This window comes from Rissa tridactyla, chromosome 6 (assembly GCF_028500815.1).
Source record: "Rissa tridactyla isolate bRisTri1 chromosome 6, bRisTri1.patW.cur.20221130, whole genome shotgun sequence".
In the NCBI taxonomy this organism is placed as follows: Eukaryota; Metazoa; Chordata; class Aves; order Charadriiformes; family Laridae; genus Rissa; species Rissa tridactyla.
In genome coordinates this window covers 14,280,690-14,305,420 of record NC_071471.1, presented here as the reverse complement: position 1 = coordinate 14,305,420, position 24,731 = coordinate 14,280,690, and the positions used below count along the sequence as shown (strand labels likewise).

The 24,731-nt window shown below is 48.2% G+C and overlaps 1 protein-coding gene across 1 annotated transcript; it reads left to right on the top strand.

Annotated features, from left to right (window-relative positions):
• Window positions 1-2,552: 2,552 nt before the first annotated feature.
• On the top strand, window positions 2,553-24,031 carry LOC128911061 (sentrin-specific protease 2-like). Its single transcript, XM_054205306.1, has 8 exons — window positions 2,553-2,561; window positions 12,592-12,609; window positions 20,469-20,600; window positions 21,019-21,222; window positions 21,342-21,421; window positions 22,527-22,611; window positions 23,310-23,405; window positions 23,969-24,031. The coding sequence occupies exons 1-8, from the start codon at window positions 2,553-2,555 to the stop codon at window positions 24,029-24,031; spliced, it is 687 nt and encodes a 228-aa protein (XP_054061281.1).
• The last annotated feature ends 700 nt before the right edge of the window (window positions 24,032-24,731 follow it).

Sequence of the window (24,731 nt, the reverse complement as noted above, 5' to 3'; positions counted from 1 at the left end):
AAAGGTTAAGAACAAATGCTGTGAACTTCCATCGCAGAGAGGGCTGCTCACACCTCGCAGCGCACGTGGCCGCGTTCTGGACGAATGGGACTCATCTGGTGGTGGCAAGAGTTGCATGAGCTGAACTTCTCTCACAGCACACGTGGTCACGTTATAGACAAATGGGACTCATCTGGTGGTGGCAACAGTTGTGTGAGCTGAACTTCTCATCCCAACAAGAAGGTGCTGAACTACTGTTTCCTCAAAGAGAGTTTTCTTCTGTTTCTGGAATAATCTACCATCCACTTGATGCCTACAAGTGGATTTGTGATGACCATCAGAAGAAAGCATTTACCATCTTTTGATTTGCGAGAGAAACCCCTGTGGTTGGGGTTGGTTTGGTTTTTTTCTGTCTCCAGGGAGTTCTGTAATGTGAAAAGAGAAGTATTTATTTATTTTTATTAAAATAAATATTTAAATTATTTGAAGAGCCTTACTGGAATGAAACTTGATCTGGTAATGAGAGTGATTTAGGGTTTTTTTGTCTTTGAAAATAAGGTTGACATATCAATGTGGGTTTTAGCTCACTGACAGTGTATGGAGGAAGACGACTCTGGCCAGGCTGGGTATCAGAGCACCAGAACCTCCAAGCGATTGTCCCAAAATGCTGAAGGGACAACCAGGACATTGTTCAGCAGCGAGAATCCCAGTAACAGCCAAGTAGGAGATTATTGCTGCTCTGCCGCAGGCGCTGCCTCCAGGCATCTGCCCAATGAAGAGCTTGTGTCGATCCTCGCTCTGTTACGCTCAGACCCAGCTAGATCAGTTTAAACATGGCGTTTCCCCCTTTCTTTCATTTTTTTCCCCCCTCTAGCTTACACTCCGGAGCTGGAGTGGGATTTCAGGTCTTTCCTTGACCATCGCAGGGGAAAAATTGCCCAAGAGGTGGTTTGGAAGCCCCGTGTTGGAACGCTTGTACAAATGACCGTGTGGTGTTGTTTCTGTAATGGCAGTTACCATCATGTGAGGTGATTCCTGCCCGGTGATGCGGTCTCTCCTCTCCTCAGCTTTGGGGGAAAGCTGGTGATTTTGGGGCCATGCCCTCTGTCGCCGTGGGTGGGATCAGCCTTCCCGGTGCTGCTCCTCGCCTGAAGGTCTGCTCTCCTGGGCCGGCTGACGCGGTGGTTTGGCTGTGGTGCGGGTCAGCAGCCACATCGCTCTCTGCTTTCAAAGTGATGAGCTTAATCTGTCCCCAAATCAGAGGAGGTTCTCCAAAGGAAGAACTATTGCAAAGGCAATGTGTCGTGGTTTGTCCCTCCATGAGATACTTCATCTTCCCGGAATCCCGGAGGACGTGGAAGATTTTAGCTGTTTATTACCGCTAGGACGCAGTAGCTGAATGCTCGAAGTGTCCTTTCCCCTTCCCTTGGGTTCTCGCTGTCTGGGGGATGCAGTTTTGAGGCTGACCCTGTGCTCTGCTGAGTACAAAAGCAGAATCTGGGGTTTTTTTGGGGAAAAAACGCCAATGAACCAGCAAACAAGCCCTGCAGAGGGGCGAGTGGGGTAAGGACACTGCCCAGGTCCTCCTGGGCCCCCCCCGTTAAGCAGAGGGGGCTCGGGGGTGTGATGGAAGGAGCAGGGTGATGCTGCTGTGAACACCTTACCTGGTGCCTTCTCTGTCCTCTCCGCGACCCGCCAAGGACTTGTGTGGAGTAAACCCCGTCGGGGGACACCTGCTGCTGGTCGCTTGGCAGCGCTTGTGGCTGCTGAAAGCCTCTGTGTATGAGGCGGTGGGGAAATTGTACGCGTAGCAGCCGCCGTCCCCTCTGATCCATGGCTCTGGCCCTTCAGCCGGGGCTCGTGTCCTTGTGCCCCGAGGCGGTTCCCGGAGAGCAGCCCCTGGGGAGCAACAGCCTGTTAACACTGTGCTCTGGGTGAGCAGTTGTGTGGGAGCTGGGCCTCGCTTCTCCTTAGGAAATGGCCTTTTGGAGATGACGAGCTTGCTCTTTTTCGTGCTGATGGGCGAGCGCGTGTGCGGTGTGAGTAATGCCCTGCCGCCCTCGGCGGGGCAGGGGGGACACACACTCCTCATGGGGCTTCTTCGCACAGTTGTGACGCTGCCGGCTGCCCCGTGAGGTGGTCCTTGCTCACAGGAAGGCCGTGGAGTGACTGGTTCGTTAGTGACTGGTTGACAAAGTCCCCTGGGAGGCAGTCCTCCAGGGCAAAGGAGCCCAGGAAGCCTGGATGGTTTTCAAGAAGGAAGTCTTAGAGGCGCAGGAGCAGGCTGTCCCCATGTGCCGGAAGACAAGCCGTCAGGGAAAAAGACCGGCCTGGCTAAACAGGGAGCTAGTGTTGCAACTTAGGGAAAAAAAGAGGATCTACGGCCTTTGGAAGGAAGGGCAGGCCACTCGAGGACTACAAAGAGGTAGTGAAGCTATGTAGGGAAAAAATCAGGAGGGCCAAAGCCCAGCTGGAACTAAGCCTGGCTTCTGTTGTCAAGGACAACAAAAAAAGTTTCTATAAATATATTAGCAATAAAAAGAGGCCTAAGGACAATCCCTGTCCTCTAGTAGATGGGGCCGGTAACATAGTGACCGAGGATGAGGAAAAGGCTGAGGTACTTACTGCCGTCTTTGCCCCAGTCTTCAGCAGTAGGACCAGTTGTGCCCTGAGTACCCAGACCCCTGAGCTAGAAGACAGGGATGGGGAGCAGAATGAAGCCCCTGTAATCCAAAGGGAAATGGTGAGGGACCTGCTTCAGCGCCTGGAGGTGCACAAATCGGTGGGGCTGGATGGGATCCACCCAAAGGTACTGAAGGAGCTGGCGGAAGTGCTCGCCAGGCCACTTTGCATCATTTATGAGCAGTCCTGGACAACCGGGGAGGTCCCAGCTGACTGGAGGTTGGCAAATGTGACAGCCATCCACAAGAAGGGCCGGAAGGGGGATCCGGGGAACTACAGGCCAGTCAGTCTGACCTCGGTGCCTGGGAAGGTCATGGAACAGATCCTCCTCAGTGCCATTACACGGCACGTGCAGGAGAACAGGGTGACCAGGCCCGGTCAGCATGGGTTTGTGAAGGTGACCCACTTAGTGGATGAGGGAAAGGCTGTGGATGTTGTCTACCTGGATTTTTGCACAGCTTTTGACACCGTTTCCCACAGCATTCTCCTGGAGAAACTGGCTGCTCATGGCCTGGACAGGTGTAACCCTTCGCTGGGTAAAAAACTGGCTGGATGGCCGTGCCCAGAGAGTGGTGGTAAATGGAGTTAAATCCAGTTGGTGTCCGGTCACAAGTGGCGTCCCCCAGGGCTCGGTCCTAGGGACGGTTCTCTTTAATATCTTTACAATGACCTGGAGGAGGGGATCGAATGCACCCTCAGTAAGTTCACAGATGACACTAAACTGGGCGGGCGTGTTGATCTGCTTGAGGGAAGGTTGGCTCTGCAGAGGGATCTGGACAGGCTGGACCGATGGGCTGAGGTCAGTGGTATGAGGTTCAACAAGGCCAAGGGCTGGGTCCTGCACTTGGGTCACAACCACCCCATGCAGCGCTACAAGATTGGGGCGGAGTGGCTCGAAAGCTGCCTGGCAGAAAAGGACCTGGGGGTGTTGGTGGACAGCCGGCTGAATGTGAGCCAGCAGCGTGCCCAGGTGGCCAAGAAGGCCAACAGCCTCCTAGCCTGTATCAGGAATAGCGTGGTGAGCCGGACTAGGGAAGGGATCATCCCCCTGTACTCGGCACTCGAGTACTGCGTTCAGTTTTGGGCCCCTCACTCCAAGAAGGACATTGAGGTGTCGGAGCGTGTCCAGAGAAGGGCTCCAAAGCTGGTGAGGGGTCTGGAGGACAAACCTTATGAGGAACGACTGAGGGAGCTGGGGTTGTTTAGCCTGGAGAAGAGGAGGCTGAGGGGAGACCTTATCACCCTCTACAACTACCTGAAAGGAGGTTGTAGAGAGATGGGGGCTGACCTCTTCTCCCTGGTGACAAGCGATAGGACAAGAGGAAACGGATTCAAGTTATGTCAGGGGAGGTTTAGATTGGATATGAGGAAACATTTTTTCACTGAAAGGGTTATTAAACGTTGGAATAGGCTGCCCAGGGAGGTGGTGGAGTCACCATCCCTGGAGGTGTTTAAAAAAAGGGTAGATGGGGCACTTAGGGACATGGTTTAGTAGTGGTTTTTTTCAGGGTAAGTTAATGCTTGGACTTGATGATCCTAAAGGTCCCTTCCAACCTCAGCGATTCTATGATTCTGTGATTCTCTGTGTTAGTTTTTTTATAACAAGTTGATGTAGTTGCTGTTGTGCAAGTCAACTGAAAACCAGTTCAAGACGGCAGCCGAACTTTAGTAAAGGTTTGCCAGGATAACCTGCGCTGTATTTCCAATCAGAAGGAGTGGGAACACGAAGACCTTTCGAGCAAAGCCTTTTTGAAACACAATTGTGCAGGGTACGATAGGACAGCAATTGCTATCCCACCTGCTTCCCTAGTCTCTGCTCTTCTGTTCTTCCTGCTTCCCTACTCTTCCCTTTCCTATACTTTGATTTCAAACAAAAAATAATAAAATCACGTGCGGGCAGTCTTCCCCAAGGCTTCAAATGAGCGATGGCTGAACTTTTGTGAGTCATAACTAGGTAAGGTGTATGTGTGGCAGTGTGCTCTCCCCTTTTCCCCCCCCGGCTCCTGCTCAAGCCATGGCCATCAGCGGGAGTTGTTATGAGTTGCACTTGAACTGTGGGAGATGGCTGGCGACACAACCAAAACTCTGTCTGGAGTGGGACCCTAGGTACCCTGTTCCCATGAGCATATGACTATAGGTCCATTATCTTACTCCAGAAAGAGTGGACAGCCCAAGAGCCCTTTGAGCTCTCCTGCACGGCAGCGGGCTGCACGACAGGATCTCCCCTTGAGTGGGGACGCTCGCTTAAGGTTCTTCTCCTCGCGCTTGAGCGATTCCTTGCCGCAACAGATTCTCGGTAAGTGACTGACAGCATGCTAAACTTTGCAATCTTAGCTAAGTGATCTAAGGATGGATTGCGCGTACATAATCCTTTAGACATAAACCGTTGAGCAGGTCTGGGACTAGGATTGGATCCAGCCGCACCTCGACTCCTCTCTGAGAAGGAGTTTAGAAAGCAAGGGGGTCCTTTCTGAACCTCGTGACTCAACGGGAGGGTCTCCCTGAGAGCTTGTCTGACCCTGGCCTCTGTGCAGTGACTAACCCAGTGTACCCTGGCATCGCATCGCGTAAAACACTGTCGCATTCACTACTAACTTTGTTACATCACTGTTTTATGTTAACAAACGTTTCACTACTCTCTTACAAGCGAAGTTATTCACTCCGCCCGCGACAGTATGCAATGTACGTGTTTGTAAAATTAAGAGAGAAAAGCACAGAGCTACAACCTGCTATTTCAGACTAGATCAGGGAGCGGCTTTTCTAATGCTCTTGCTGGTGTTATTTATGACATTTTTGGCTTACTTAAGGCTTCTATTTTACCGAGTCAATGGCTTTTCTACTTTTTGAAGCGGGAAGCGCTCAAGTCTCTGCAGAGTAGCAGCAGCGTTTGGATAAAGAATCTAGGATATGACTTTCCGACTGTCTGTTGAGCTGCTCCAAGTCCATGCTGCCAACAAGAATTGTGCTCCTGAAAACGTGTTCTGCTTTCTCCCTTATACTAGTGTTTGGACAGCCAGTCGGATCTGGGAATTAAATCAGCTGATTTATTTTTTTTTCCCTGATTCCGTTTCCAGCTGCGTTGCTTTGCAGGCTTGACTGGATTGTGGAGCCACGAGTTCTAATGTCAGCATTGGGGATGGAGAAGAAATACCAGGTGCTTTCACAAGTAATGGGACTTGCTATTTCAGCAGCAAAGCAAACTGAAACTGGTTTATGTCACGGTTTAAACAGGGAGGGGAAAAAAAAAAAAGAAGGGAAAAAAAATTGGAAGTTGTGGAAGAAGAACTAAGGAAGCAGTTTGAGAAGGTTCGAAACAATCTGATAGCTGGATGCCACCAAAAGGACAGGTCATTCTTTGTGTTCCTCCTTCATCAGCTGCCCCTGATCTGACTTTTTGTTGGGCTGGTCGGTACCCGAAGCTGTCAGAAAATCCTTTGCTTTTTGCTGCTGGACTAGTCTCCTGCCGGCTTGGTGGCACGGAGTGAGCCCCAGGGCCAGTGCAAGCGGCAGAGGTGGTGGGAGGAAGCTGGGCTTCCGTGCTTCTTGTCTGATAGTCTCATTTTTCAAAACACATTCTTGTCTTTTTTTGGCTTTTTTTTTTCTTTTTGGTGGAGTGTGGGAACTGTCATGGGAAGGGGCTGCTCTGCTTTCCCTCCCAGTGGATTCCCAGCCCCCCCAGCAGTGATCTGGTCTGGTGCTGGTGTGCTTCAGGGGGAGAGAGCCAAAAGCTGTTCCTTCTCTGTTGGATCGGTTGCTAAATTGAGTAGCAGGGGGGTGGAAGGAGTGTGAAGTGAGCGCAATTACACCTTGCGTAAATGTTATCGTAGATTTGATGATGTGTAATGTGGGGCTGCAGCTTTCCTTAAGAAAACAAGTGGAACTACATAATTGTATAGGAATTTAGGATTTAAAAAATACCTCAATCCCTTTATTTGCCGGTATCTTCCACTAAGGAAGTGAAACCTGTAACTTGGGTCCCCGTGAGGAAAACCTGGATCTCGGAAGCGCAAAGAACACGCGGTCCTCACTTCCATACCTTACGGCTGCTTCTGTCCACGGAACCCTTTTCTGTCTGCTGCCCCCCAAATAATGCTGCTGCCCTGGCATTCCCTGCCTGTGGAGCAGATGACTGTAACGCATCTTGATGAACGTGCTCCGAAATGTCATCCCTACAGCATTACCGGTTGTTTTCAATATGCTTCAAGGATGGAGAGAATGATTTGGAAACACACAAGCCTGGACTTCAGGGCTTCCACCTCGATGCCAGCAATGCCCAAGGAAGGGGAAGAACTGTTGGTAACCATCAAGGGAGCTGGTGGTTTGTAAAATGGACACGTCACAAATTCAAGGTCAGAACAAAATGGTTATTTAATACCAACACCAGTCCTGATCTGCTTACCAGCAGAGTTTGAATAGAGGGAGGATAAAGAAGTTTGGCTTTTCTTCTTTTTTCTTCCGCATTCATTCCAGGAGCCTGGTTTGGCAAGAGAGCAAGGATTAGGAAGAGAAAATGCCTGAAGAACAACAGAATGAGCTAGTAGAGACTGTGGAATTTGGGTGAGCTGTGGGAGTGGCTTGTACGAAGCCTCAATATGTGTCAGGATGCTGGGGCGTAAACTGCTTTTGGAGGGATGCAGGCTCCTGGTGTTTGACATTTTAGCCAGGGAGGATTTCCTGGGACTTGGTGGGGGGTGAGAGCTTTGCCATTGTAGGGGTTATTACCAGTCTCAGGAATATCTGGAGCAGGTGAGGTGCCAGGAGTTCCTTGGAGGCTGGAAGTACTAAAGAAGTGGCATAATCCTGTAAAATGGGGGAGATTGAAGAGGGAGGTTTCAAAGAATGATGATCTGGAAACAAAAACGTGGGTGTTTAAAAACTGGACAACGTTGTAAAGTCCAAAAGAGCGGAATGGATCTAAGCCAGCTGTTTAATTTTCTGGTTTAGATACACGTCTCTTTCTTCTCAGATCACAGGTGTCCCGCTTCCACATCCATCTTAACGTGACAGAGCAAAGATTGTTCTAAAAATATAGCAAAGGGATGAAGACTTCAGTCATTTGCTTATGCTCATGGAATTTCTCTACTGATTTCTTCAAAGCTTATTAACTTCTAAACACTAGAAAGGGGTACGGGGTATGTCTGTGGGCAAGATCCTCCCTGCTGCTTCCCTCCGGTTGTGCATTTCTGGTGTCCTTCTCGGTATCAGACCACCCGTATTTCGACAAGGTTCCTTCTGTCTTGCCTGATCCCGCCAAGAGGGTGAAGTTTTATGAACAGAAGTCTTTTTCCCCAAAGGAAGAACAGCCTTAGTTTGGGGTTTGGGCCCTTCTTTAATCTGGCGTTGTCTAACTCTTTTACAAAGAGTTGAAGGCTGCTTACAGCGCTATTAATACATTAACTCAGAACTCATGTCTGTGGATTGTTTCCTTTGGAAGGGAATAACGCGTTGAGGTTAAATTTGTTGTTTGTAACCTAAATTAGTTCTCAGGATTTGCACTGCCCTTTGCAGGGTTAATATGTGAGGTGGCCATAGTTTAGGACACTTCCTCCAATATTTTGACGGAGAAGAATATGGCCTTGATTCTCTTGCTCCTGGAATTCACTGAAAATCTGCTTTATCCTGCGAGTTGTGTCCCACCCCGTCCCCACAGTGTTGGATGGGAGGCAATTGTAAATAGTTCTACTTGAAGTTGTTTGGAAGTGGTTTAAGCACGATCCCATGTTGGTTTAGCAAATGAATTTCGGAATGCTTAATCTGGAATGCCCATTAGGCTGAATATTCAGGTTTAAGAGATGCTACAAAGATAAACCAGGTGATTTTTGAAAAAAATCCGGTACTGCGGTGTCATGGCTGAGCGTTCTTGATCAGAATTGACACAAAATTTAGAACTGTTTGGTTTTAGGAAAAAATAGAATTCTGCTGCTGCTGAACTTGAAATGTTCTTTAATCTCTTGAAAGAAAGAAAACCTTCTGGTGTGGTCAAACCAAGCGTTTAGGCAATGGCACTGAAGTTAAGTTTTATACCGATTAAAAAAAAGTCTCCAATGCTAATGAGGGTCTGTCATTACCAAAGAAGATTGCAAGTAAATAACAGAGTAGAGGGGGTATTATTTGAGAACAGTGTCTGAGCGTGTGACACAGGATTGCAGTTTCGGTCGGTGGAAAATGAGGATTTGTTTGGAAGTGTGAAGCCTGCACATGTAATGACACTTGTGCCGGTGTGTGTATATATGGATATATATGCACCACGCGGCAGGGGAGGGAGCAGAGCCCATCTCCAGGAGTGCTGGGCACCTCTCTGGTGACACCGGGAGGACAGAGCAGGGTCTCCGCACGCCTCCCCCAAAGCCATCCTCCCAGCCCAGACCAGATGTGGAGCAGACGCTGCAGCGGGGCTTCGCTGAGCTGATGTGCCACCTCCATGCAAGCCCCTGCCATGGCAATGGTGGCGGGAAGCTGAGGGACCCCTGCCCGGCACTCCTGGTCCTTCTGGGTCCACACAGATGTGGTGATGGTTTTGTATTTGCCTTTAGAAAAATGGGAATTTTTTGCCATATACAGGACAGAGAGGAGAAAAAAACCCAAAACATTTAGTGTAAGGTGCAACAAGAGACTCCACTCCAAAAAGAAAGACTCTCAGTCTAGTGGCATTAATTTAATGAAATGGTAACTTCTTGATGTGTTTGGTTATTGATGTTTAGAGAGCACAGCAGTCTTCCCACCAAACACCACCCACAAAGCAATCACATTGCATAACTCCACAGACCGAGTTCAGCGCTCCGGCTTTCTCTCCACCGTGGACAGAAACGGGAGTGTTGCAGGTGAGTTTTGGCTTCACAGAGAGAAACCGAGAAAAACCTCGCATCTTTCTTTACCCAGGAACTCAAATGCCCTGCGCCCCCTCCAGCTCTCGGCTGCAGGATTCAGCTAACACCTGCGGGATGGGGAGAGGAGAGGGAGGCAGAAGCCGACTGAAGAGGCATCTCCAAGTCGCAGGCCCTGCGGGGGGCTGCCCTGCCCTCTGCCGGGCTGCTTCCACCGCCCACCCTGCCTGCAGCCTGCCTGCAACGCCTCTGCCATGGCCACTTCTGCCTCCAGCGCTCAGGCATCTTCCTGGGCCAGAGCCCTGAAGCATAAAGTGGAGCGGCAATTAAGTTCCTAAAGTAATGAGGAAGGTCGTTGTCATTAAACCACAGCCCACCACCACTTAAGACTCCCTGCAGGCGTCAAAAGCTAGGGGGACCTCCTGTGACAAGGGCTGTCCCAAAGGGCCATTCCTGCCCTGAGCCCTTTCATCTGCCCCCTTTGCTCCTCTTGGACTTAACCATTCATTTTCATTCCTCATGTGGAAAAGGCTCTCCAGGACGTGGCTGCAGCAGCACGGGCACATTTCCACCCCAGAGGCAACACCTGATAAACCACTAGGAAGAACCCTATTAAACCCCCCACCCCTTAACAGCGGGGCAGGGCAGAGGATGGCCCCCGAGCGCCAGCCAAGGCCACCAGGAGCCAGCTCAGCACTCGCCAGCCCCACAGCGGCCGCTTTAGCCGGGCTCCCTGCAGCGGGCCCTTGGCCGCCGCTACATCACGGTTCGTCACAATGGTCGAACGCAGCGTCCGCGTCCCTAGTTGCAGCGGAGCCATGGCGGAACCGCACGCAGCGCCTGCAGCTCCCCAGCGGAGAGGCAAAAAGCGTCGCTTGGGCCGTGAGGCCAGGGCTGGGTAAGCGGGGCCTTGTGGGACCCCCCGGGGCCTGCTTGGGGGTAACAGGAGCCTCGGCCCCATGGCGTCGGCCTGAGGGGCTTGAGCCGTTAGCCGCTCTGCGGGCTGGGGCGCAGTGTGGTGTCCTGCCCCGGGGTCCCCGCCACGCTCCTGGGCTGGGCTCGGCCCCTTGAGGCTTTTCCGTGAGAGAAGGATGAACAATTACGGGCGTGAGTGGTGAAGGTGGTGGGCAAAGGAGATAAGCGTTAGCTACTCTCGTACTGCACTGCTGAAGCGCAGTCTGCGATTTTTTGGGATGGGGGGTTACCCTGTGAAAACTTGAATTTTTTACAAATTCAAATTATAAATCTTAATGAAGTGCCCTCAACACTGGTGGGGGAGGAGGTTTTGAAAAGAGGAGGGCCTGAGCTTCTGTGGGAGCCTACAGAGTTGTTGAGTTTTCCTAATACCTTCTTTCTTTCCTGTCCTTGCTAAGGAGGCAAGTCAAATGCTGGGCGTAAATAGGTGCTGTCTCCTGTAGAGCGTGGAGAAGGACATGAATGCGTCTCTCCCTGGAGAGCGGTCTCAAGTTGCTTTTATGTTCTGGCCCGTTTTTTCGGCATGTTTCAAATACTACTCAACACTCTGTGCGCTTCCCTGTTTCTGGCGGGTCCTTGGCAAAACCCCAGTTGCAATGACACAGTTTAACCTCCTCCCGGGGTTGTGTATTCCCATGGGAGAGAGAGGTAGCTAGGCTTAGATTGATTTTTTCCTTCCCTTTTGTCCATGCATGTTCCCTGGCCATGCCCACTTCAGAACAGCAAAGGTTTCCACGTTTATTTCTGAACTGGCAAGAGAGAATTCATCTTTTCTTGTGATCCAAGTAATTCTAGCCCTCCAAGTGTCTGTTAAAGTGAAAAAGGAGAAGACAAGGCTGTCACAGGTGTTGGGTGCTCTGGGAAAGGTGGAGAAAGAGGCACTTGTGTTCACAAACTGTGGTTATGAACCGCAGTCAGGCGTTTAAACCGTGCTTCTCTGAGGAAGTAGCCTTGAGGAGGTTGGATTGTGCCGATCCCTGCAGAAGAATGAGGCTGGAAAGCTTTCACTGAAAAGCAGCCCAGAATGAGCTAGCTCTTGCTGAAGTCGAGCAGGAGGATACCAATATTTTGGGTTCCTTAGTTTTACCTTCTGCCACGTCAAATATGCTGAGTAAGGTTGCATTTTTATTATAGTGTATTTGCCTTTCAGACCTCCCTCCCCGATATTTTCTGCCTGACTTTAACAGCATAGTAAAAGCAAATATTCTTGGTATTGTATGAAAGGTGCCGCTAAGGATATCGGTTCCTTTTTGTGCTCCTGATACAGAGAGAAGATGAGATAGTCCATGAGTGGTGATAGCAGCAGGTTTTGGGGGCCTAACAGTTTAAAAGGAATGATTTTGTGTAAGAAAGACGGAAGAATTCTTCAAAGAATCCTTGGCGTCTGTCATGGCATTTTGTGGGGCAAATAGAGGAAAAAACCAACTAGGAGCAACCTTTGTGCTCCATTCCCAAAGTAAAAATGTGTACTGGATTTTATCGTTGTTATCAAGTGATAGAATATTTGGACATACGCTTAATAAGAAAGGGTGCAGCTAAGAATCCTTTGAAGAACGAGTTCCCGAGCACTGCTTTAGCAGTAAGTTATTGCAGTGGGTGTCTGCATGAGTTGCTTTCCCACCTTTTGTTTCCTGTCCTACTTAGTCTTTTCTTTGCAACTCCGTGTAGTGACTGAGGAACTTGGAAGGCTTAGTAATGGCTGGTATGTGGCTTTCCTTGAGGAAAGAGGAAAACTTGGCATCGTAACTTCTGCAAGTTTTTGGTGATAGGAACAGATGTAAAATGTTAGGAAGCATTAGGAGAATGAGGAAAAGAGGCCTAATAGGGTGTAGTGGGATAATGAGCTGTGTGTGAGCGGTCCGTTGCCTGGGAGAGGTTGTGGGGGGTTGATGGGGGATGCTCAGCGGTGTGCTCAGGTTGGGTGTGTGTGCCTGAGATGATCGCAGGGGTGCTCGGAGGAGGAGACCTTTGGGCTATGAAAAGTAACTTTGGAAGTTTGGGCCCTGTGAAGGGAAGTCAGCCTGGTAGAAGCTGAAGGAAGTTTCAAACCACTCTTCTGTGTGTTCTTTCCTCAGCATTTGTACACCTGTGGAGGATCCCGATGAGCCTCCAGCCAAAAAGAGAAGAACAGGTATTGGACGTTACAGAAGTCTTTAATAGGCCTGATTTTTCTTAGGTTTCATCTGCCTTAGAAAACTCTGGCTTTTGTACTTCTTTTTACTTTTCTACTTTTTCTATTTTAGTTTATTACTTTTGTAATAACCACGTACATGTAATAAACTACATGCGTGTGTGGAGGTGGGAGGAGGATGAATTGCACCCTGTGCTGCTTCTCCGGAAACAGGGAATGTTCCCCAAAGCAGGGTTTTTTTGCAGATCTGGCTGGCAGACTCACGGGTGGGTTAGTCTTTGAGCTGTGGCTCTGAGGGGCTGCTCAGTGAAGCAACTAATACAAAAATTGCCACCAAGTGCTGTTGGCAGAAGGGTGTGAAACTTGAAATGGGTTACTCTGCTTTAGCTGTGGCTTTGGTGCCAATAGAAATCCTAATCTCCTTTCCTATCATGTTCTTATATGGCCTGTCTTTGCTTTTTTAGATTTTGACAACTCTGAGCCTGGAGACAAACCTGAAGAAGTTTCCTCTGTGGTGAAGTTGCAACGCAAGGCAACTAAACGTCGGAGAGCGTCAGTCAGGGACGATGCTGTGAGCACAGAGTCTGGGGAAGGGGTTAGCAAGGGTTGGGAAAATAGGGCGAATCTGTGGAAGATGAAAGAGCAAGCGTCTCTCCCTGAAGCGTCCTGAAGTTGGGCCTTCCAGATACTTTCCCATCATCCCAGTTTATGGTTGTCCTGTGTTTGTAAACTGTTGTTACTCTCTTTCTCAAGCTTGTAGTTAAGGAATCAAAATACACTACTTTGCAAGAAAAACTGCGTACTTCCTCTGGATAAACCTCCTTCTGATAGGTTCATAATCCACCGTTCCGGGGGAGGATGGCTGTAGGACTCGGACTCGGTTAAAATGAGTCATGAGCTGCTTGACTTCCCAGTTTGGTTCAAGTAGTAGTGCTATTTTTCTTATTGCCCTATAGGATAAGAGGAATAAGAATCTGTCATGCTCTGACTATTAGTTCGTGAGAGAGTCATTCACTCTTATTTGTTCAAAATATGTTTTTGAAGGGCTAAACTACCACACTTTGGACTAGTGATAACTGCGTGACAAGCTTATATTGTTTTAATCACTGCAGATATGAGAGCCTGTATTAAAAGCCTAAAGTGTACTCGTCAGAGATCCTGCAAAGATTGGCATTCTTCCGCAGTCTGAGCGGGCAAATCATGGTCCCCAAGTCAGAACAGAGTTGACTAAATTTCAGGACGTTTATGTTTGCTGACATTCACATGGAATTCACGTTTTACTCTCGTTGTTTTCCTTTTTTTTGTTTGCAGTCCACCTTTTCTGAGCCTCCAGCTAAAAGACCAAGATGGTGTATGGAAGAAGGAGGAACACTACGGATTGGTAAGGCTGACATGGAGTTATGAACTCGTTTCTTTTTCACCCGCCCTTGTGCACCGTACAGCTGGACCCCTAGAGTTCTGTAGGGCTTATTGCAGGCACAATACTAGGCAGCGTCTGGGAATACTTGAGTGTGAGCTCTGATTCCTGCCTGCATCCTTGCATTGCCTCTGGAGTGGAGCCAGGCGTTGATCTTGTCATCTCAGTAGACGAGCTGCCTTGGATGCAGTCCTTCAGTTCTGATATGTCCACTGTTGGCTTGCCAGAAGTCAATTGTTTGAAAAGCTGATTTTGGGTAGTAGGTCCTGATAACCCTTTTTTATTTCGGGTTTTGGCTGGCAATCCCTTGTGTGCACAAGTTTCTGTAGTTGCCAGTATGAAACTCTGAAACTCTCCTCAAGTGACATAACACAAATAATATTATGATGTAGGAGAGAAAATGACAAGTTTTCTTTTGTGAAGCTCTTGACTGTAAACTCATAAAACCCTTCAATTTCTTTTTGTAGTTATCGATGCCTTACGCTCACTGTCCCTTTGTGACAAGACAATTCCGCGTCTGAGGTAAAAATCCTTCCGTTTTCTTGGAGTTCTTCTCCGAAAGGTTTATTGCCTTTCTCTTTCGTTGTTGAACTTCCTCCGTATTGCCTAACATTTGTATTTGTGTCCACAGAGCAATATTCCTCCAAGGTAGCCTGGAACTCCCTCAGGCTGCTGTACTAAGGGAGGTCTCCAGCTGCTTTTTTGGTTTTTTCTCCCCCGACTGATTTTAAGCTTTTTCTTTAAATCCAGATACTTCATAGGCACAGGAGATTAGATAAAGATTAAAGGTCTATGGTAAGAGGAAGTGTAGAACTTGAGAAGAGGCTGAGGTGACAAACAGCAGTGTATCTTCAAGGCAGTTGTTCCGATTTTCGCTTTGACTTCTCTGTACTTTCCCATGAGCTAGTTGAAGACAGCAGGTCTTCATCTAAAGGTTGTAAACATCTCGCGTCTGTCTCCATCATCATCAGCGTACGTGCTTTAACACAACAGCTGTTGGTGAAGCTAGCATCAGGAGCTGTATATTTGAACCTTCTCTTGATACTATTTCTTTTGCCCTTGATGTTTTTAGCACAAGCCAGAGGGGCAAGCAGGACATCAAACCTGCCTCAGGCAGCGTCTTGACACCGAGGCCACCCATTAAGGAGCGCGCTGCGCCAGAACGCAGCACTTTGGAAGCCAGCAAAATGGGGAGGCTTTTCTGTACTGCTGAAGAGGTAACCTGAGTGCGAAATGTGTCTTTTGAATGGAAAGAACTTAGCACTGATAGCAAAACGGCGTGTAAAGGCTGAAGGAACAGTTTGTAACAGCACAGTGGGTGTAGTGAAAGAAGTTGAAGGGATGCTTCTGGGAAATCAGCATATAGCATTTCATTTGCCTTTACGTGCATCAAGTCTTGGAACAGAGCAGTGGTTTGTTGCCAAAGGATTGAATTTTAAACCATTTTCATGGACCTGGTGTAGTGGGGGAGGACCCTGCAGCCAGTTTCCCTTGTCAGTGGAGCTGTACTGCCTTGTCACTAAGTATGTATTTGTTGCAGAGTTGTTTCACTATGTTGTCCTTGACCTAGCTCAACTCTGCTCTTTAGGTAGCAAGTCTAAAAGGATGGCGGAGGGAAAAAACCCACTGAGTTGTTGCTACTCCTTCCTTACAGGGCTATCTGAGAGGTCTTTCCCTGTCCTTTCCTTCCAATACCTGAAGGAACCATTGGAAAATTCCTGATGAGCTTACATGGGAGCAGAACGTAGGGCAAAGTGCTGGAGAAGCAGGCCATGGCAAGCTGTGGAGCATGATTAGGATACGCCCGGGGACTCATAGCAGCCAATCATGATGTCTATTGGCAGGAATGCCTATTAGCCTGAATTATTAGGCAAGGGGTGCAGACCATAGCTGAAGAGCAGAGGCCCCCAATTGAGGAAACAGTTGCAGAAGGAATTTTGAGCGTTCTGGTGGGACACGAGCTCCTAGAGCAGGGCTAACACAAAAGGAAGGTGGGAATTCCTGCTAAAGTAAATGTGAATAACGTGCCAGTATTTTGGGAGCAGCCTGTGCAGTCCACGCTATATCCGGATGACAAACGTTTGCTTCACATGCAGTGGTTCTAAGCTGTTTGTTTTTCCCTCCATTTTGCTAGGATGTTCAGCGAGGAGAAAAGGTGAAACATCAAAAGCCTTTGGAACCAGTAAAGGAAGAAGATGCTGGAAGCCGTCCTAATCCAGAGCCGACAAGGTTCCGCAAGTAATTATAGGCAAAATTACCTTTAACTTCTTGGTGGTAACTTTGTAGGTGTTGTACATGGAAGCGGAGGGGATGACTGTGTCCTACTGTGGGGGTTCTGGGCAGTGTCCCAGGGCAAGTGTTGGGGCAAAGTAATTTTTAAAAGACCGACCCCCCCCGCTTCAGCTCCCTGCAATGAAGCACGAATAGTCCCTGAATGATCTGTTGGGCTCATATCTCAGAGCAGAGCTGGAGCATGTGAAGCAGATTCCTTTCAGGTGAAGCTAAACCAGAGCGTGTTCCCAGGGCACGTGCCTAATGCACTCCGACTGCTAATGAGCATGTAGTCTCTGAGGTCAGGGTAGAGCAGGTCTGAAGTAAAATGTCCTCCTCGGTGGCCTCCTCAGGTTAATCCAGGTATTTGTAGGATGTGCAAAGAATGTTTCTTTCTTTTTAAAGACAAACCAAAAAAGCCACTGATTGACTGGTAAAGGGAACAAATACCACGATTGATTGATCTCTCTTGAAATTCTGAAGAGACAGAAAATTGGACTCGTGTATCTTCAGTGTGCCCGATTTGAAAGTGGCCGAGTTTCTGAACGTAAACTCCCCATGGAAATCCCTTTGCATTTTGTCCGGAAACTAGTGCAGGAGACAGGATGTTTCTGCCAAGGGATTAAACAGCTTAATTTTACGTTACGTATACCTGTTGCTTTACCCATGACTTCCAACTCTAACGTAGACAGTTGCGTACGTCTGAACTGGATCTGTCCTAGTGAATTGGTATGTACTGACAAGAAATGCCCTAGGTATAAAAATAGTGATTCTCCTCTGTTGTTTTTGCTGCACCAAAGGGTTGAAGCCTATTCCAAGGAACCTGTGATGACTGACCCGGAAGAAACAAAAGGAGGAGATGTTTATCCATATCCAACGCTAAGGACTGGTGAGTATCCCCATGATTCAAATCCCTTCCAGTTTGTAGGTAGACTTCAAATGAAAATAGGGCATTTCCTATACACTCCCACATGATATTCAAAGTTCACACTGCTTGCCAGAGTTCAAACTTCCTAATTTAAATATTTTTTTTTTATTTATTTATTCCTCAGAAACGGAGAGCTACGTACATCTGATGGCAATTGAAAGTTGACTTATTTTTTTAATACTACTGCTTTTCTGTGCAGGTATCAAATTGGTAGGTGTTTGCTGCCCAGAGCTGTCTCAGGGAGATGTTGTGACCAGGTAGAGTCTCTTTTCATCACGGTTCTTGTTTCTTTTGGCTCTGTGCGCGTGTCTCTTTCCGTGCCTGTTCTTCTCCCCGCTTTAAACACTAGCGCTCTCTTTAGCCGTGCGGCACTGTTGTGTGCTTAAATTGTCAGTGGTTCACCTGAGCGTGAGGGGAGAGAAGGAAATAAAGGAACGGATAGAGTATGACGGGTTGAAGTGAAAGGAACATTTTCTTGCCTTTTTTTGTGGATTTAACTACCAAGGGAAGTCATTTGACAAAGCTTGTGATAGCTACTCTTACCACGCTGGACTGAAAGGGGAGAATACTGTGAGAGTCTGCTGTAGGTCTCCCTCCTGAAAAAGGGGGTCTTTGGTGACAAGGCAAATTCTTGGTTTTGAGGAAGGCACGTATAGACAGACATCTTTACTGTCTGTGTATTTGTTTGCTCTTCAGAGTCTGTGTGGTTTTACTGGTAATCCTCTCCAAATGGGGACAGTCACTCTCTTGACTAGCCTACAGAAGGCAAGTAAATATCCTGTAGGTGTCCCATTTTTCATTCCCTGTGCTGGTCTTAGTTCCCGTAAGCTAACTGTATGTGGCTGCAGGTAGAGTTGCGGGTGTTCATGTTATACCTTGCAGTATAAGCCCTAGCACGCAGCATTTATCCCCAGTAGATCCCAGAGCACTTGACAGAGGAAGTGCTGGTTGCTTCCCTGTTTTCCAAATAATGAAACTGATCAAGAGAAACCAAAGGAGTCTTGCACAGGGAGATGGGAAGGAATTTACAAAGCTCCAGCGCTTCCTTCTATGCCAGTCTCGCTGCTCCGAAAGAATCGTGCTGGAAGCGGAGACGATGTTGTCACACGTGTGCAACCGAGGCTGTAGTCAGCATCAGCCTTGAAAAAGCATTTCTTGTCCAGAAGGTGAATTCTTGAGAATTCCGTGGGACAGTACAGGTCCACAGCTCACTGCTCTCTCTCTTTCTCTCTCCCTCTCCTCGCAGGGGCTCCCCACCAGCAGAAGAATGTCTGGAAGAGGACGGAGCGGTGAAACAAGCTGTTGCAGTTGCAGGGGTAAGCTTGTGTTATTCATGATTTCATTTTTTAGGAAAATGTATCTGGTTGTGATCAGAAATTTTTGCGCTCCTCCCTTTCATTACTTCCTCAACAATATCTGTATTCATCCAGGTCGTTTTTCCCAAGGGAAGCGGGAGCATGATTTGTTGAGTAGCACGATCACAAAGGGTTTCCCGCTGCCGTTCATTTTGTTTCTGGACTATGATGAGCGCACTACCCTATACTATTTTTCTTCTTCCCCTTTGATGTGTTGGGTACAGCCTCAGAGTCTTTACTGCACAGGCTTGGTTGACCTGCAGAGCTAGACTGTGGTATCTTTAGTGGTGTCTTGTTTTGTGAGATAGGAAGTACATCTCTTTGACTTTCGTCTCTGGTCAGGATTGAGATCAAAATTAAATTTTAGTCCTGGAAATCAGAGCTATTAATCTCCATCTCAACCTGATACCTACCTGCGGAGGCTTTTCTGGGGTTCTTAACGCTACTCCAAGCCAAACTAACTTCCTGCCTCTCTTGCCTCCGTTTAGTTTTGAGTGCAGCACTACATGGGTGCGCAGTTGGGATGCAGTCCTCGACAAAAAGTAACTTTGGAGTCGGCTGGTTAGATGCGTGTACAAAAACCCTTCCAGTTTTAGACATGAGCAAGATTTTCTGTGCTATCCCCTAGCAAAAAAATCTGTGCTGGATTGGTAGCTTAACGTCCTTTTGTCTCACAGGAACAGCGTGGAGCTCAGATCGCAGAAGGTGTGTTATGCCAAGTACCTCTGGCACCCGCCCAGGCCAAAAAGTCACCCGCCCTTGCCGTGAAAGGAAAGAAAGTCATAAGGCTGAGAAGAATAGGAAAAGACTTTACTCCGCTCACAGAGGTACCGTAGCTGACAGGCTGTTTGACAAAAGAGAAGGCTGTGAAACAGCTGCAAGGAACTCCATTTGTTACAGGTGGTTCTTCAGGCTTTTTGAAATCTGAAGAACTTGCATTTAAGCTGTTAGGGAGTGTCTGCAGCTGTGACTTCCCAGTGCAAAGGTCAGCACTAAAGCTGGTTTGAAGGATTGAAAGGATTTAAGCATTTGATGCTCCACGCACTCCTTCAGTTGTGCTAACCTAAGGGTTGGTGGGGCTTCTGTTACTCGGACAAAAAGGAGTCCACGTTTAACAACAGCCTCCCCTGCTTGTCTGAGTGTTGGCCGCTTTTATTCTTGGGAGTTGCAGTCTGATCGAGCGCCCCCTTTTTTGCCTCTTGAGGATTGACTTGGAAAGGGCTAGCAAGTCCAGAGTTTACAACGTCTGCGGGGTGATGCTCAGTACAAGGAAAACCAGGGGTTTTCTTATCCTGCTAGCCCACGTTCAACCGAGAAGAAGATGCTCTGGCAGTTCAGAGTATTTTATACTAACAGACCCAGTGGTTGCTTTGCATTCCCTAAGCAGAATTTCCTTTGCATGGAAACCTGCAAATGACAACCAGCTGCATGCACAGCCTGGACTCCCGATTGCCTGACTGCAGTGTAGCTGCCTCGGTTTCCCCCTTTGCTGGTACTTCAGCTCCCTTGAAGTTCCCCCACCTTCCCATTCTTTCAGGCTCCTGACGTAGCTGCCTTGGCATGGAGAATGCCTGCTGTGGTTGCCTTAAACCTCAGCGTTGCGAGGGCTGCAGCATCGCATGGGAAAGGCGTTTGCTGTGTGTTTGCTCGTCCCTGCGTTTTATCTCAGCTTCCTTGGTGAAAACAAATTGAGGCAAACCTGGGCCCTGAAGTTCCAAGTCAGGATGCTGAAACCAACCAACCAACCAAAAAGGGCGATTGCTAACCTAGCCGAAAGCCGGCAAAGGCAGTTGCTCTGTCACCTGAGCTTCATTTCCAGGCCGTGTTTGAGCTGAAAGGTGCCCACAGGTTGGCATGCTCGATGCTCTGTTGCACAAGTCCTTCCCCATTTAATTGTCCATTTCAGGCCATGGAGAGAGAGGTCGTTGCCGCATTAGGCAAAGGTGAGCCAGAGGAGATCATGAGCAGTGCCTTCAACCTAAAGGTGACTCGTGAGGACATCCACACCTTAAGGAACGGTTGCTGGCTAAATGATGAGGTAAAACTAGCTGCAGCACAGGGATCTTCTAATTGAGCATTTCTTTAAAAATACCCCTTCACCGTGTACTTTTCAAAGTTATTTGATGACCTGCACTGCAGAGGCTAGAAATCTCTGTGCAGTTCTTATTTTAGGTACTGAAGGGTCCAGTGTTCCTGGCAGTTCCTTTACTTGTTGTGTTATGTGCTTCCAGGAGTTAGTCCAGGTTCTTGGAGTGGGTGGCAGGTGTTTTTACCAAAGTGCAGTTTGATAAACAACTGTAACCAAGTGCGAAGTTCTCTCAACAAAAGCTGACAGCTGAGGCTGGAGTTCTCTCAGCTGCGTACTTCAGGGTGGCCAGAAGAGAGATGTGGCTGTATTTTTCGTTTGGTAAGCTAGCGTCTGATTTTACATCTCCAGTTTACTCTTTGTGGTACAGGTCATTAATTTCTACATGGGTCTTGTGATGGAGAGAAGTAAGAAGGCAGGATATCCATCAGTCCACGCTTTTAGTTCCTTGTTTTATGAAAAACTAGCTTCTGGGGGCTACAGGACAGTAAGAAGATTGACCAGACGCGTGGATGTCTTCCACAAGGACGTCATCTTAGTGCCCATTAATTTGAGCTTGCACTGGGCACTAGCGGTGAGTCAAACGGGCTTGTTATTTAGAGTTGGGTGGGGAGAAAAAGCTAGCAAGAAAAGTCATGGAGGTTTGTGCAGCACAAGGTGGTGCTTTGTCTAACAGTCACCTTTGAATAACAGGTCATAGACACCAGAAAGAAGACCGTCAAATACTACGACTCCCTGGGACAAGGAGGGGACAAGATTTGTGAGACTTTGCTGTAAGTAACTGCTCAGTCAGTGCTTTTGTGTTGTGAATTAGGAGAAGGGTTTTGGGTTTTGCCCCTGTGACACGACGGCAAGTTTCCACATTTCCTGTAGATAACAAACCAGAAATCTTGGATTCGCTTGCTGCGAGTTGTCTGACAGTGACTCCTTCCCTAGTCTCACGTCGTCCCCTCCACCCAGCGTCTTGGATGCCTGGGTTCTGCCACCTTCCCCCTAGAGCACAGACAAAGACATGGTAGCCCCGTGGCACACGGGCACCAACCTTGTTAGTGATCAATAAAATGGGGCTATTGACGAAAGGGAAGAATTTGAGGGCAGAAGTGTTTGAGGATACCGCTGGGTGCTCTTTGTAATTCTGACATTCTCGTTCAAGACAGATACCGTGTAGCCAGCTTTTGCAGCTGTGTCAGCTGGCACGCACACCTCTCCAACGTAACGGGGACAGGTTTTCCTGTTGTGCAAGCAGGCGTCCTTAGAAGTCTCTGCCACTGATGCAGAGGTAGTAAAACCCCTTAATCCAGCAGCTTTGTAGCCCAAGAGCAAGGAGAGTGGCCCGCAGAGACAAACCAAGCGTTGGTTTAGTCCGGTGCTGTCCTGAACAGTTAAGAGCAGGTGCCTGGGAAAGGCTATAAGAACAGGTCTGCATCCAGTCCTTTTTTCCAGCAACTGCTGGCCTGGAAACTTCCTCAGCCAGAGGTGCTGGCCCAAAAGCTTTTGTATTTGTCCTTCCGGAGGCGCACGCAGTCTGTGGGATTCAGGCACGTGGTGGGCTGACGACATTAGGGTTCCTTGCTTGGTTTTTCTGTTCTTCCTCTGATAACATGGGATTTGGGGTTTTTTGACCTCTGCTAAGCAATGACCTTATTTGGAATTGTCGGAATTGTCGGTCTCATTCCTGATGGTTAGCTCGCAGCCTCTCGCAGCGTTTGTAAATTTAAGATTTGGATTTTTCCTCCAAATGCCTGAAATCAGCTGCTGTGAGGATCCTCTGACATGTTTACTCTCCTGCCATTCATCTTCCTGTGATCTTTCAGCAGCTCTTTTTTTCTCGGCCTAAATTACAGCGATGAAGAGTGGCTTTTCTTTTGTTTTCAACAGCAAATACCTGCAAGAGGAGAGCCGTGAAAAAAGACACGTGAAGCTGGGTGTTTTGGAGTGGACTGTTCACAGCATGGAGCCACATGTGAGTGAGCACTGCTTGCACTTGAAATGTGAACTAGAACTCCTTGTCACAAAGCTCTTAACGCTTTCTCATAAGGCCAGGACTTCAGAGAACAGCCATAAGCATCTTCTTCTGGTCCCACATGGGGCTGCAAGTGGACCAGGAAACCGTGCTGGGATGAAATCTTTGAGCAGTGCCTCTCCTTGCTGGCCGAATACTTTGTTGGTTTTTTTTTAATTCCTCTGCCACGTGAAGGTGAATTTGGCTTTGCCCCCATTTCACAAGTCAAATTTCAAGTCTCTTTAGCAGTCGTCAGAGAACGTGGGCTGCTTGTTTGCAGCCCAAATCCTGGCACGTGACAAAGCAAGGGCTTGGGCTGATGTTTCTCAGCAATAGCGAAAAGCAGCACCGAAAGCCTCGATTTAAGGGATGTCACTTCAGAAAGACACTGTAGAAAGCTCCAGACACCTTGCAGGGAGGAAGCCTGCTGTCCCTTATCAGCCTGCCAGGAATTTGGCTTGTAACATCCGAGCGTAGGAAGCCGAGGGGAGGGATGATGTGCAGTTCCTGGGGTCTGTTCCTTGTGTTGGGGAGCGGTTACTGGGGATGGTGCAAGTTCAGGAGTGTCTGGTTAGGGTATTTTTGGTAATGGGTGCTGCTTCCAAGTTGCTTTTCCTTGAAGATAGAGGCAAATTCTCCATCTTCTTTGCATTCGTTAGGAAATCCCTCAGCAATCGAATGGAAGCGACTGTGGCGTTTTCACCTGCAAATACGCAGATTACATCTCGAGAGAGAAACCGCTGACCTTTACACAGGTGAGTGAAGGTTCTAAACAGCTCCAGCCCCTTTCGCACAGAGACAAGAGCCAGGGAAGTTACGCAGCGGCTGTTAATTGCATCTGGTGCAGCGGCTGAGGTTTTGTACCTCTCTCCGTTCTTGGGAGATAGTGGCTGGGCTTGAACTTCCAAGTGGCCTCAGCAGGGCAGAGCTGTGTTCTCCATCCTGGCGTCCGGTATCTGCTCCCAGTGAGATTCCTCTTGGGCGAGGTACTGGAGCCAGGGGGTTTGTGAGATCTGGCCTTGGGATCTTTGGGAGAAATGGGTCTCAGCCTTTGACCAGTGAAGACACTGGTTCTTTTCCAAGGCAGTGCTCTTCTGTGAAAGTGCTTGTGAGCTGTTGTGTGGTCAAGGAGATCTGGTTTTGGTGGCATGTCACCCTCTTAGGAGCTGTGCGGGTGAAAGCCAGGTTGTACCGGAAGGGCAAGCGTTGGCGGTTCTTAAAAGGAAGTGTATAATAAGGAAGTAACTGGGCGTTTCTGCGTATTTTGTGTCTCTTTCTGCCATGATGTGTATTTAATGTATTTTTCTTTTCTTTTCAGATCCACATGCCTTATTTCCGCGAGAGGATGGTGTGGGAAATACTCCATCAAGAGCTGCTGTGAGGCATGCTCTACCAGAGTAACACTGTCATCACCTTTGGGTGACTACCTCTTCTTTTAGTTACTTTTCTACTACCTCATTTGAAATAGCAGCAGGCACACAAGTTTTTCTCTTTAGGTTAAGTAGTAGTGGTTAAGATTGTTATTTCCCCCCCTGCCTGCCCCTATTTTGGAGACAGTAACTCTCCTTGAAATTAGCTAACACACCTTAAGCACAAGCTGGAAAGGTTGGCGTCACCTGGGCAAGGAAATGGTTAAGAACGAATGCTGTGAACTTCCATCGCAGAGAGGGCTGCTCACACCTCGCAGCGCACGTGGCCGCGTTCTGGACGAATGGGACTCATCTGGTGGTGGTGACATTGCACGAGTGGAACTTCTCTCACAGCACACGTGGTCACGTTATGGACAAATGGGACTCATCTGGTGGTGGCAACAGTTGTGTGAGCTGAACTTCTCTTCCCAACAAGAAGGTGCTGAACTACTGTTTCCTCAAAGAGAGTTTTCTTCTGTTTCTGGAGTAATCTACCATCTACTTGATGCCTACAAGTGGATTTGTGATGACCATCAGAAGAAAGCATTTACCATCTTTTGATTTGCGAGAGAAACCCCTGTGGTTGGGGTTGGTTTGTTTTATTTCTGTCTCCAGGGAGTTCTGTAATGTGAAAAGAGAAGTATTTATTTATTTTTATTAAAATAAATATTT